At 45.4% G+C, this 12,094-nt stretch overlaps 1 protein-coding gene across 2 annotated transcripts; it reads left to right on the top strand.

The window, feature by feature from the left end:
- The first annotated feature begins 1,045 nt into the window (after positions 1–1,045).
- LOC136752707 (TRAF family member-associated NF-kappa-B activator) lies at positions 1,046–10,217 on the top strand. 2 transcript variants are annotated; one of them, XM_066708228.1, is made up of 4 exons: positions 1,046–1,634; positions 4,388–4,655; positions 8,938–9,341; positions 9,567–10,217. In XM_066708228.1, exons 2-4 carry the CDS (start codon positions 4,544–4,546, stop codon positions 9,738–9,740), a joined length of 690 nt encoding a protein of 229 aa, XP_066564325.1. In that variant the 5' UTR covers positions 1,046–1,634; positions 4,388–4,543; the 3' UTR covers positions 9,741–10,217. The 2 variants fall into 2 exon arrangements, with proteins under 2 accessions (XP_066564325.1, XP_066564324.1); XM_066708227.1 differs by having other exon boundaries at positions 1,046–1,757.
- The last annotated feature ends 1,877 nt before the right edge of the window (positions 10,218–12,094 follow it).

Genomic DNA, 12,094 nt, shown 5'->3' with positions numbered 1-12,094 from the left:
TGGGTTGAGATCTGGTGACTGTGGGGGCCAGTTTAGTACAGTGAACTCATTGTCATGTTCAAGAAACCAATTTGAAATGATTCGACCTTTGTGACATGGTGCATTATCCTGCTGGAAGTAGCCATCAGAGGATGGGTACATGGTGGTCATAAAGGGATGGACATGGTCAGAAACAATGCTCAGGTAGGCCGTGGCATTTAAACCATGCCCAATTGGTACTAAGGGGCCGAAAGTGTGCCAAGAAAACATCCCCCACACCATTACACCACCACCACCAGCCTGCACAGTGGTAACAAGGCATGATGGATCCATGTTCTCATTCTGTTTACGCCAAATTCTGACTCTACCATCTGAATGTCTCAACAGAAATCGAGACTCATCAGACCAGGCAACATTTTTCCAGTCTTCAACTGTCCAATTTTGGTGAGCTTGTGCAAATTGTAGCCTCTTTTTCCTATTTGTAGTGGAGATGAGTGGTACCCGGTGGGGTCTTCTGCTGTTGTAGCCCATCCGCCTCAAGGTTGTACGTGTTGTGGCTTCACAAATGCTTTGCTGCATACCTCGGTTGTAACGAGTGGTTATTTCAGTCAAAGTTGCTCTTCTATCAGCTTGAATCAGTCGGCCCATTCTCCTCTGACCTCTAGCATCAACAAGGCATTTTCGCCCACAGGACTGCCGCATACTGGATGTTTTTCCCTTTTCACGCCATTCTTTGTAAACCCTAGAAATGGTTGTGCGTGAAAATCCCAGTAACTGAGCAGATTGTGAAATACTCAGACCGGCCCGTCTGGCACCAACAACCATGCCACGCTCAAAATTGCTTAAATCACCTTTCTTTCCCATTCAGACATTCAGTTTGGAGTTCAGGAGATTGTCTTGACCAGGACCACACCCCTAAATGCATTGAAGCAACTGCCATGTGATTGGTTGGTTAGATAATTGCATTAATGAGAAATTGAACAGGTGTTCCTAATAATCCTTTAGGTGAGTGTGTATATATATATATATGATTTGTTAATACTGTGCAATACTTTAGGTACAGAAGTACTGAGTGACGGGTTTTAGCCAGAACAAAGTTTAACCCCACCCAAATATAGTCAGTATGCTTAATGTTAGAGTTAGGTCTATACAGTAGTATCGGGGAGGGGCGGCCAAATACAATCAAATCATCCAAACTCGACTATTTTGTCTGGTTGCTTGCAAAGTTACGGTACATGCCCTGAAGGAAAATACTGTAGAAAAAAAAAACAAAAAAAACAACTAAAAATAGAAAAAAGTGAACTGTGTGAGTGCCGTCCCCCTCTGAGTTCCTGTTTTGCTGGTTTCAATAACCAGAAACATTTGGAAAGTCCGCCGCCGCGGCCCCGTTAAAGACAACGTCCTCTTTTCGGACGACGTGACCAGAGCAGACAGCGGTCTTTCTCAGGGAAGCTCCACTCAGCCGCACCGGGAGAGAGGGAGACGACGAGGCCGAGGCCGAGGACAGGACAGGACAGGACCCGGGACCCGCCGGTGCCCAGCGCTGCGCCGCTCCATGCGCCCGCACCCTGCGGGAGAGACGCTTCGGCTTCACCCGTCACTTCTCTATTCGCCCGCTGAACCGAAAACAACGACAAAGCGACCAAAAACTAAAGGTCAGACACCAGCCCAGCCGAGCGGAAAGTAGAAGTGTAAACGCGCAGACTTGTTTTGTTGCTGGTCTCAGCTGTTGGAGCGTCTTGTGAAAAGCAGTTTCCCGGCGGCAGACAGGCTGTGCGGTGAGTCCTGAGACAGCGGCGACTGTGCTGTAAAGTATGGGTTATAGCGGCTGAGGACAGCTATACAAACATGTATAATTCCGATTAAAACCCCTTAACATCGCGGAGTGTGCTGGAATAGTGTATATATTACATATCAACCTCCCCCTCTCCCTGTGTGTGTATGTATGTGTATATATATATATATAATATGTGTGACAGATGTGTGTATATAGAGAGATTAGTGTATGTGTATATATAGGGAGAGAGATGGATGTATATAGATATTCATTCGATTTAGATTCGATTCGAGTCAGATTGCAGCCCTTAACACTATTCATATTCAATTTCTGCAAGAACAGAGAGCTATGCAGGGTTACTATACTATTACTATTCCTCCTCTTCCCCTGCCAGTTATGAAAACAGTTTTTAACAGTGTGTCGTGCTTTAGTATTTGGGGTGGCGTTTGCTTAAAATACACATGCGAGTGAGCGGCAGGATGGTTTCGGTGGATGTGCTGCGCGGAGGTGCGCTAATAATGCCCGGACACTTGAGCAATCTGGACTGAGGTTTCCGGGAATACTGCGGCCACGTAGGAACCGTAGTCATTGTTTCTAATTCGCACTAATAATAATATCCATCTTTTTATTCATTGTATAGTTAAGTTGGTCAGATCCATTCTGAGACGCCTGCTTTGCTTTCATTTTGATTTTGGCGTGGTGTAGTCATGTTGTAAATGAACCCAGTCCATTGGCACTATTTCCAAACGCAGAGCAGGCTATTTGTGATTTAGGATCTTGAATTCATGTAAAAACCTGAAATATATAAGCTGAGCACCTTCTACATATAAGCTCTGGCTTTGTGTTTGCTACCCTATGTATAATTTATCCAGAATAATCCTGCTACTCAGAACCACTTGGATATGCCAAGTGGCCCTCCAAATCAGAAAATCTTTAGCTCCATTGAGGTCATCCTTCTATTCAGTTTGATTTGATCCCCTTTAGACCGTATTCACAGACTCTCAGTCATGGCATTGATGGAAAGAACAGGAAAAGGTGGGGACAAAAACTCATAACCTCCCCCCCCAGCAATTCTTAAGAGGTCACATAAAGAAAACGACGCTTATCGACAAAACATTACATATCACAGTACTTGCGATTAAGTACAATACAGAGTATTCATCCTATTTTAAGGAAACAAAAATAAGTTCAAGAAACACAGTAAAGAACAATAGATGGCATGAGTCGTTCTTAAAGTGAACTAAAATCTGTACAATAGTAACAGTGCAATAGTTACAAGAACATTGTGTGCAGTGGGGTCAACTGTCTTATATTACAGAACTGGTTATAGTAATGCAATATGAGTGGAGAAAAGCACCTGAAATTGAAAGGGCGCAGAAGAGGAGAGCATTGAGGAAACAGTGCTGTATTGGCTGGGGGTGGGGGTGAGGTGGAAAAGAAAAGAGAAAGTAATCCAGTTTAAACATGGTCACATTTCAAAACCCAGGTCACTTTCGGACAGATTAGAGGTTGTGAAAAACTGGCCACTGGTGTTTGAAGAGGTGGTTAAATTGCAGTTTTGTACTCCTATTGGTTTTCTTTAAATAGGCTGTAGATTGTGCTTAATTGCACTTACTGTAATAGTTCAAGTTTTAGCACTGCGCTCTCTTCCTTTTGGGATGACTAAGTCACAGTGGGTGAGGGCGCCTGCAAATAATAAAATAAATAATAAGAAGACAGACCAGATGTATTATGTCTGTTTGTGTGTGTCTTTAAATGTCACAGCGCACATATAGGGCTCGAATCACACTGCTAGCATGTGCAGCTGCAGGCAGAAGCAGCGAGGGTTTCACAAGAGAAGTTATATAATGGCACTTTCCACAAATCCTGTTTGTCTCAGTTATTGTTGTTGAGTTTTGTATTGAGAATGTGACAATTGCCTGTTGTAACCTTTTGAGACGCAGCGGTGCTAGCAAGTCATTACTGTCCTGCTGGAGTGACTGTGACACAGAAGTGGTCAGTCTGACTGGAGCCACTGGAGAACAGTTAATTATACTCCGAGCTCCTAATGATCCCTAAAGGATCGCCCACTCTGCCTTAAAAAACATCCTTCCTGTGGTCTTAATTGCCTCCTGTTTGCTAAGATCCAGTTCCACTCTGTTTTCCACTTTCCATACACAAAGATGGGCCTACACACACTCCCACACTCTCTCTCACAAACCATCACCGATGCACATGCTGACTCGCTCATACGGAGACTGGCAGACCAGCAAGCGCACACAGACATGCCCACTGGGACGCACACACCCACACCCACACACTTGGACACGCACACACACTCGCACTAATCAAACACAGACAGCACACCGACACTGACACTGGCACACAAACAGACACAGATGTACAGACCCTGACACTCGCAGATTCAGAAACACACATTCACGAGCCTTACTGGTCACGTCCTCCAGTGTGACAAACCCAGAGGGGACTTCCTCTCCCAGGCTGGCACTTCCCCTTTCTGTAGCGCTAGGCGAACACGAAGGACTAGAAGACCTGCAGCTTTGTCGTTGACGTTCACCTATTGCTCTTGCTGTGAAATACTTTTCTCGACCCGTTACTGGCCACACATAACGGCCTGTCCTGCTTTCATAGGGCTCTGATGATCCAAACAGCCCTGCTTGGATTTGCGGCCTGTGTCTGAAGCCCCGCAGCCCTGCTCTGGATACCTGAAATCACTGTGCAGAGGTGTTCTTGAGTGACTGGGGCTGTAACCGGAGAGGAGAGGGCCGGGGAGAACGGGGGACTGCAATGGAAGAGGCCTACGCTGAACTGTATAAACAATTCATTGAACTTCGCAACCTCTGCCTGAAGCAAGCCGCCCTCCTCCACAGACTCACAGCCGGCAAAGACAGAAACAGAGGTTAGTGAGACCGGACTGACAATGCCCTGAAAGGATCTGATTGGATTGGGGGTGGTGGGCTGTTAGTGGCGTGGGTGGAGACTGGTATCCTTCTATTAAGTCCTAATAGTTTTGTATAAAAAAAACACATTCCCCACGATGCTTTGTTTAAAGACACAAGAATGTGATTTAAGAGTGACTGTATTGCTCCATTAGGATTCAGACACTTTGAGTAATTGAAACCACAAAGGTGAAGGGTAAAATAAATGTATTATACTAAGAAAGTTTACAAACGAGAGGAGGCCATTCGACCCATCGTGCTCGTTTGGTGTCCATTAATATCTAAGTGATCCAAGGATCCTATCCAGTCTATTTTTGAATGTTCCCAAACTTTCAGCTTCTACCACATCGCTGGGTAGTTTATTCCAGATTGTGACGACTCTCTGTGTAAAGAAGTGTCTCCTGTTTTCTGTTTTGAATGCCTTGAAGCCCAATTTCCATTTGTGTCCCTGGGTGCGTGTGTCCCTGCTGATCTGGAAAAGCTCCTCTGGTTTGATGTGGTCGATGCCTTTCATGATTTTGAAGACTTGGATCAAGTCCCCACGTAGTCTCCTCTGTTCCAGGTGAAAAGGTTCAGTTACCTCAGTCTCTCAGTAGGACTTTCCCTTCAGACCTGGAATAAGTCTGGTTGCTCTCCTCTGAACTGCCTCTAAAGCAACAATATCCTTCTTGAAGTGTGGAGCCCAGAACTGCACACAGTATTCCATGAGGTATGAGGTCTAACTAGCGCATTGTACAGTATTAAGAAAAGAAGAAAGACCAATGCTCCATAAACCTAAACCCCTCTTCCCTACACCAAGCTTTTAACCACGTGTTAAACTTTCTAATCTCTGCCTGTCTCCCTGGCCTGGCACGTGGTACCGGAAGTATTTCAGAGAAAACTACCGTGGAGGTTCTGCTGTTTAGTTTTGTTCCTAACTCTTTCAATTTGTCTTGCAGAACCTCTGTCCTACCTTTTCCTATGTCATTGGTTCCAATGTGGACCATGACCAGTGGATTCCCCCCGGCTTTGGCCAGTAGACCGTCTACTAGTTTAGGGAGATCTGCAACCTGAGCATCAGGCAGGCAAGATACCATGCGGGTCTCCTTGTCACTAGAACACACTTTGTGATCTACACCTCTAAGAATTGAGTCTCCTACTATAACTACCTCCTTCTTCTGGGGGGGAGTGGGTACCACGGTGCTCTGGTGCTCAACTGCCCCTCCATCACCCTCTGAGCTATCACTGTCCAGCTCGGTGTCCAGCAGTTGGAACCTGTTGGGCAATTCTAGCTCTTGGGGTGTCTCTAGGGGTTGTGCACACCCTTTTCTGCGGTTACGACCTACTGTAACCCAGCAGTTCTCTACACTGTCCTGCTCTAAGGTCTACTCTCCTAGGTTTTGGCATGCACACCATCTCTCTCATGGGCTGATTGACCAATTCTTCTATATCCCTAATACAGCGCAGATCGACAAGCTGAGCCTCAAGATCACGAACCTTGATCTCCAGGATTTCAACCTGCCGACAACATTCACAAATGAAGCCTTCTTGGATGAGTTAATCCAGGAAGGCAATCATTCTGCAAACCTTATACTGTAGTGGCCACATGCTTCTAAATGTTACTTGTTTTATTTTTATTTTTTTGTTTTTTTACATGTCTCTTGGTTCCTGCTGCTATTCAACTGCCTAACTTTTGTCAGCGAGAAACAGCGCCGCTCTTTCTCAACGGCTGCTTTAAGTAGCTTTTGTCTACCTACCCCCAATTCACACCTAACAGGCCACGCCTGGCTCCTCCTGCAACAGAATTCCTGCTAGTCCTAGACAAAATCTCCCTTCTACAACCTGATTACTTTCACCAACTCAGCAGCTGAACTGAATTGACTTCAATTTAGGCAAACTACAGATAATGCTAACGTCAATTAGGGCAAACTTTAAACAAAATGAGCAATGCTAAGACTGGTCTGAAACTAGTCAAACAACAAGATGGCTACCTCTCACCTGTACTCTCCTGTCTCTCTCTGTGGCAAATTGTAAATACTACTGTATAAAACCTCACATAGTTCATTCTCATTGGCTCAAAGGAAATATTATTGTTTAAGTTGTGAAAAGTGCCAAAATACCACGGGTGCAAGAGTGTATAACAACAATGATACTGCTGAGAGCATCTTTTGTTTCTTGCTGCTAACTGTGGTTTTATTATAGTTGTTGTTATGCACTGCTGTGATTGTGGTATTTTGACACTTTTCCAAAATTTCAATCAAAAGCTTGTTTTGAGACCATGTGAAAACTGTCTGAGGAGTAAACCCTGGAATAGGCTAAATGTTTTGTAGATGGCAGTTGGGGTGTCATTTTGGTGTTTTTTTTCTTAGACTTAAAAAGTTGGCCTTTAAAATGTAAGCGAGTTCCACCATTATAAAAATCAGCAGTGGGGCTAAACGACCGGGGTGGCGGAAAGTGATAATACAAAATGTACACAACCCAAGTACAGGAAAGATTAGTCTCAATACCGTCAAACTCCTCTTTGAAACACAAGGGAAACACGCCTCTTTATACCCAAAATATGTGTCCGCAAGTACCATCTGTTGCCATTCACAAAAGACCATCCTCAACAGGGTGAGCTTAAAGGGAAACGTGCACAGAACCACATATAGTAACTAAATACTATGCTTTGGTGTGTGTTTATGTGTTATAGTGTACACCACTCTTCCAGTTCGGTTCTATCATATTGGCGTCTGTTAAGACGTGAACATTTCAAAGTTGGCGACTAATATCGAATGTCGAAATGCAGCATGTGTGCTCTTTCAGGATGTGTTGTGTCCTCACTTCCTGGATACTGGAAATACGACAGTCACCGGATGGGTCTTCCCTGCAGCGTCAGTGGAGATCCAATTCCACAGTCAATAAAGGGGGGGGAAAGCAATCTGCAGCGAACCCTTGATTTAAATACAAACAACCACAAACTGAGATGTGATTTATTTTTTCCTCAACTAAAAAGCAATCTGTGTGTAACAATTGAGCATTAGAGAGGTGCTGATTGGGGTCTCCTAAAATGTATTGACAGCATACTATAAAATGGGCAGTTTGACAAGGTGTTGCTCTCCTGCTTCACTGTTTTTCCCACTGCCATGGGCACAGCAACGCTTCATGTTGTCTACAGTAACTAGAATTGCTATCAAGGAGTAAGAATATGGGTAAGAAACAGTAACACTCAGTAAGTTGTTGCAGAGAAGATGATTTTCTAGTTTTTCCACTAGCCAGGAAGATATGACGCAACACTTCCTGAAACATTGAAGAAGCACGCATGCTGGGATATGACATCCACCTTTATTTATTTAGTTTTATGTATTAAATATTTGAAAAGGGAATTGATGTTACATATTTGATTGTGCGAGATAAAGAGCAACTTTTCCGTCTTGATAGCAGCTGACGACTGCAAACCAACATGCTATCAATACAACCCCAATGCGTCATTGGCCTAAATGAATTATTATTAAAGGGGAACTGAACTCCACTGCAAATACATTTTTAGAAACCTATTCTGTGGAGTGAGTTTTTCATACCCAGCTCATTCTATTTACCAGAAATCAGATCGAAAAATATTTTCCCGAAAAATCCATTGTTTGTAGTCCTAAAAAGTGTATTTCACCACCCAGAACTGTCGCTATTATTTATTTATTAGGGTGATAAGGCAGTCAAACCTGCATACATTTGTTTTAATTATTTCCGTGACTTTTCTGATTTCCTTCATTGACTTCCAGCAAAGCAGCTGCAGAGTTAGCACCTCGGTGACGTCACGGCATATTTTTGGATCTCAGATTTCTGGTAAATAGAATGAGAATAAAAACTCACTCCACAGAATATGTTTCTACTTATAAAATAACCAGAGAAAATATGTCACTGTGGGCCACAACAGTTGTGGTTGGACTGGATTTGTGCAGTGGGACTCGCCCGTGTGAGAAAGAAGGACTGAAGGACACCGCATCTCGGTCACTCCTGTCTCAGTTTATGGTGAAGTTGTAGTAAATTTCATAATGCTTCACAGTCTGGAGGGTAAAACACACAACCTAATGGTTTCAGAATGAAAATAAGAAAAAAAAAAAATAGGAAAGAATCGAGGATGAAGCAGATTTCATTTTTTTGGGGGGGGGGCAGGAGTGAGGATAAAAGACAAACTGGGGTCTGCTATGAAGTCAATTTGCCCACTCAGCTAAAACCCCCTTCTTCCAAAGCCAATTAACACTCTTTCTTTCTCTCGACATCTAGCCCCGGCCTCAGCCCACCCTCCTGACCCTCTGCCCTTTGCCTCCATCCCTGTCCAGTGCACTGACCAGGCCAGGCTTCTGGCACAGCCACCCTTCCCCTACCCAAATGCTGCTCCACCCCCTCTGGCGCCCCCTGCAGCCCAGGCAGTGTGGCACATGCAGGCCAGCCAATCTACAGTGGATGATTTGGGTCACCTTGTGGACGGCGTGGACAGATTACAAGTCCGTGTCGGGGGGCAGAGGCAGACCGCTCCTTCCCATGTGATGAATGCGGCCGAGGACCTGACTAGGGTGTTGGCTCCCCCTTGTGGCTCCGAGAGGTTACTGCCGCCTGGCCCCTCTCCGCAGCAGTACAGCGCCACAGCGGGGAGCTCCCAGAACAAGGAGGGGACCACCAACCATAAGGTAAGCGTCTCCCCCTAGCAATGCAGCCGTGTTCACGTGTCCTGTGATTGCAGGTCGGAGACTGGTCTTCTCACGTGAAAAGCTTGGTTTACTACTGCTTGGGGAAGTGGTTTTGTGCATCAGAGTCCTGCATACATCTGATTTTGCTTTCCCCATCTCCATTCTCCCCCTTCTCCCATACCCTCACTCTTTTTCCTTTCCCCTCCCCCCATATCCCCTACTCAGATGCCCTGGCTCTCCAGCTCGTTCCTGGACAGCGACCTGCTGAGCCGCGGGGGCTTCCTGCTGTCGGAGGCCACCCTACACTCCCAGGTGTGCGAGTTCTGTCAGGCCGTGTTCCCAAGCGACACCACCACCCGCGGCGAGTTCCTGCGCCACCTCACCGCCCATGTCACCTGACCACTGGAGAAAAAGGGGCCCCGGGGGCCCCAGCCAGCCCCACCCAGCCCCTCTCAACACACAGGACGGATCCCTGCATCAGAGCGATCGTTAACATAGCAAGAGATTGGGGGCACTGGGGGCGGCTGTATTGAGTGGGGGACTACAAATAGTGGCCAGCGGTCGTTCTGCTGCTTCCTGAGGACTGTGCTTGCTTGAGTACCTTCACAGATGGCACTTAACGAACACTCCTCAATACGCCGGAGCCCCATGGCTTGCAGTGCACTGACACACTGAATCCCGATTTCTCTTTGCTGACCTACTGACCTTCACCTCCCTCTACTGAGTGTGTAAACTGCCTGGACTAAAGCTGTAGTAAATGATCCAGCCCTGCTGAGTGTAGCTCTGCACCACTGTCTGCAAATGTAATGCGTTACCTTGGACCCCAGACAACAGCCACACACAATCACAATATAAAATCTATTTAAAAAAACTAAAGCGTGTGGGAGGTCTGTCTCTGCATTTCTTTTGCGTAGATTTATAGCAAGTGTTGACCTAACTGACGCTTTTAGTCACAGAATATGTAGAGCAGTGAGTGACTGTTAGTTCTGAAAACGAATCTGATCGGGTCTACTTTTCTGTCTAAGAAAATGTTCTTGCCTCGCAGACTTTCTGGTATTGAACGCCGTGATGTCCAAATATGTTCCACATTAAACCACACTGAGCCCCACTTCTAAACATCCTCCTCCAAACGCCATTCAGTCCATTCATACCCAATTATAAGGCTTTAAGTCTAGGAGGGCTTACAAGTGTTTTCTTCTTGATTTTCGAGAAGCGAAGTACTCGATTATATCACCGAAATCCAAGGTCCGCAGAATGTCACTTTCAAGGGACATCAGTGAGGTGATCCAGTCTGTCTGCCCATTGTAGAGGCATCCTACTCACCAGTCCAGGTTTAGAAAAAGAGCATTTCCAGAGGCCCTCATAAGTGGGAAGTTAGATATATGTGAAATGCAATGTCCACATATGGGAACACAGATTGCAGCATCTTTTACGCAATAACTGAAGCAAGGCTCTTGCACTCTGGTTCTCCTCATTCACAGATTCTTTAAACTGAGAAATCCTCTTGTAAATCAGTGTAGTTTTATCTGAAGCCAGACAGCACAGGATCGAAATTCTTGAGATAAGAGTTGATAAATATTATTCAGAAATCCAAAACTCATGTCCAGTTCCTGATATGATGCATATCTCCTATATAACTCAGCGACAAGTTTGTCAATAATTACATTAAAAACACCAACTTCAAATTTTCGCCTGCCTCACATTGACAGCTCCAAGAGGACTCGTCAGGTTGAATTTTTTGCCGTCTCTCTCTCTGTGTGTGGGCCTTATAGGTCTGTGCACCACTGGGCGTTGTCTTGGCTGTTGCCTCAAATCTATCACACTGATCAAGTAGTCCAGAAATGGAGTCTCATAATGAAGCCACCAACACAAGTCGACTTAAAAAAGGTCAAGCTCAACCCCCCTGTAATCGTGTGCTTGTTTTTTGGATAAATTTGAGAGGAAAGATATTTCAAGCCTATCCATTTGCTTTGAGAGCCATGGCCTTGTGTGTCCAGTATTTGAGATTGCACACCTTCATATACCCCTGACATATTACTAGCCTTATCACAGCACTGTCCACAGCAGTGACCGATGCTGATGTCCATCTCTTCTAGAACAGATCAAATTGAAGAAAACGGAGACTCCCGAGTGTGGCTGCTAATGGGTCGAGTTTTAGTTCATGATCAACCTGGCCCTTCTCTGTACTTCTACTGAAACACAAGCATACATTTACATGCGAGTCTGATGCATCACGCTCTTAACATTCTGTCAGTCGCACGCTTCTCTGTTATTGGTGCAGAGTAAGGCTTCGTACTGGGCGGCCGTGGATCGTGTGCAGTGCTGTCTGCTAGGCTCACTCCGTCTCCCTCGGGCTCGATGGTTGGTGGTGGTGGGACCCTCTCATCATCATTGTCGGTGACGTCCTTGACCTCCTTGTCTACGTTAGTTGGAACAAGCACCTTGTTAACAACTGACCATGCTCACTTGTGTAGAAGGGCACAGGCTGGCTAGCTAGCTCCCTTAGGGAAACCAAGCTAGAGCTAGCTAGCATAGCTTTGGCATTGGATATAGCCTATAATGAGCCAAGCCAGTGTTAGGTTACCTACTAGTCAGATGGTCATAAATTATAGCTAACTTATACTAGCCCTGTAGCCCAATATAGCAGAGATGATATAATTAAAAACCTAACCTTGCTGGGATTATGGAACTGGGCTTATTGTGGCTAAAAGTAGTGCTTTCACATCACGTGACGTAATGTGCTCCGATACTAA

Source organism: Amia ocellicauda, chromosome 7 (assembly GCF_036373705.1).
Source record: "Amia ocellicauda isolate fAmiCal2 chromosome 7, fAmiCal2.hap1, whole genome shotgun sequence".
In the NCBI taxonomy this organism is placed as follows: Eukaryota; Metazoa; Chordata; class Actinopteri; order Amiiformes; family Amiidae; genus Amia; species Amia ocellicauda.
The sequence above is the reverse complement of the archived record's forward strand: the minus strand, read 5'-3'. Positions and strand labels throughout refer to the sequence as shown.

Excerpts from the sequence above, each read along its gene's own strand:
- LOC136752707 (XM_066708228.1), top strand. The coding sequence starts at position 4,544 with ATGGAAGAGGCCTACGCTGAACTGTATAAACAATTCATTGAACTTCGC. Across the intron at positions 4,656-8,937 it reads CGGCAAAGACAGAAACAGAG|CCCCGGCCTCAGCCCACCCT; the intron begins GTTAGTGAGACC and ends CTCGACATCTAG. Across the intron at positions 9,342-9,566 it reads AGGGGACCACCAACCATAAG|ATGCCCTGGCTCTCCAGCTC; the intron begins GTAAGCGTCTCC and ends TCCCCTACTCAG.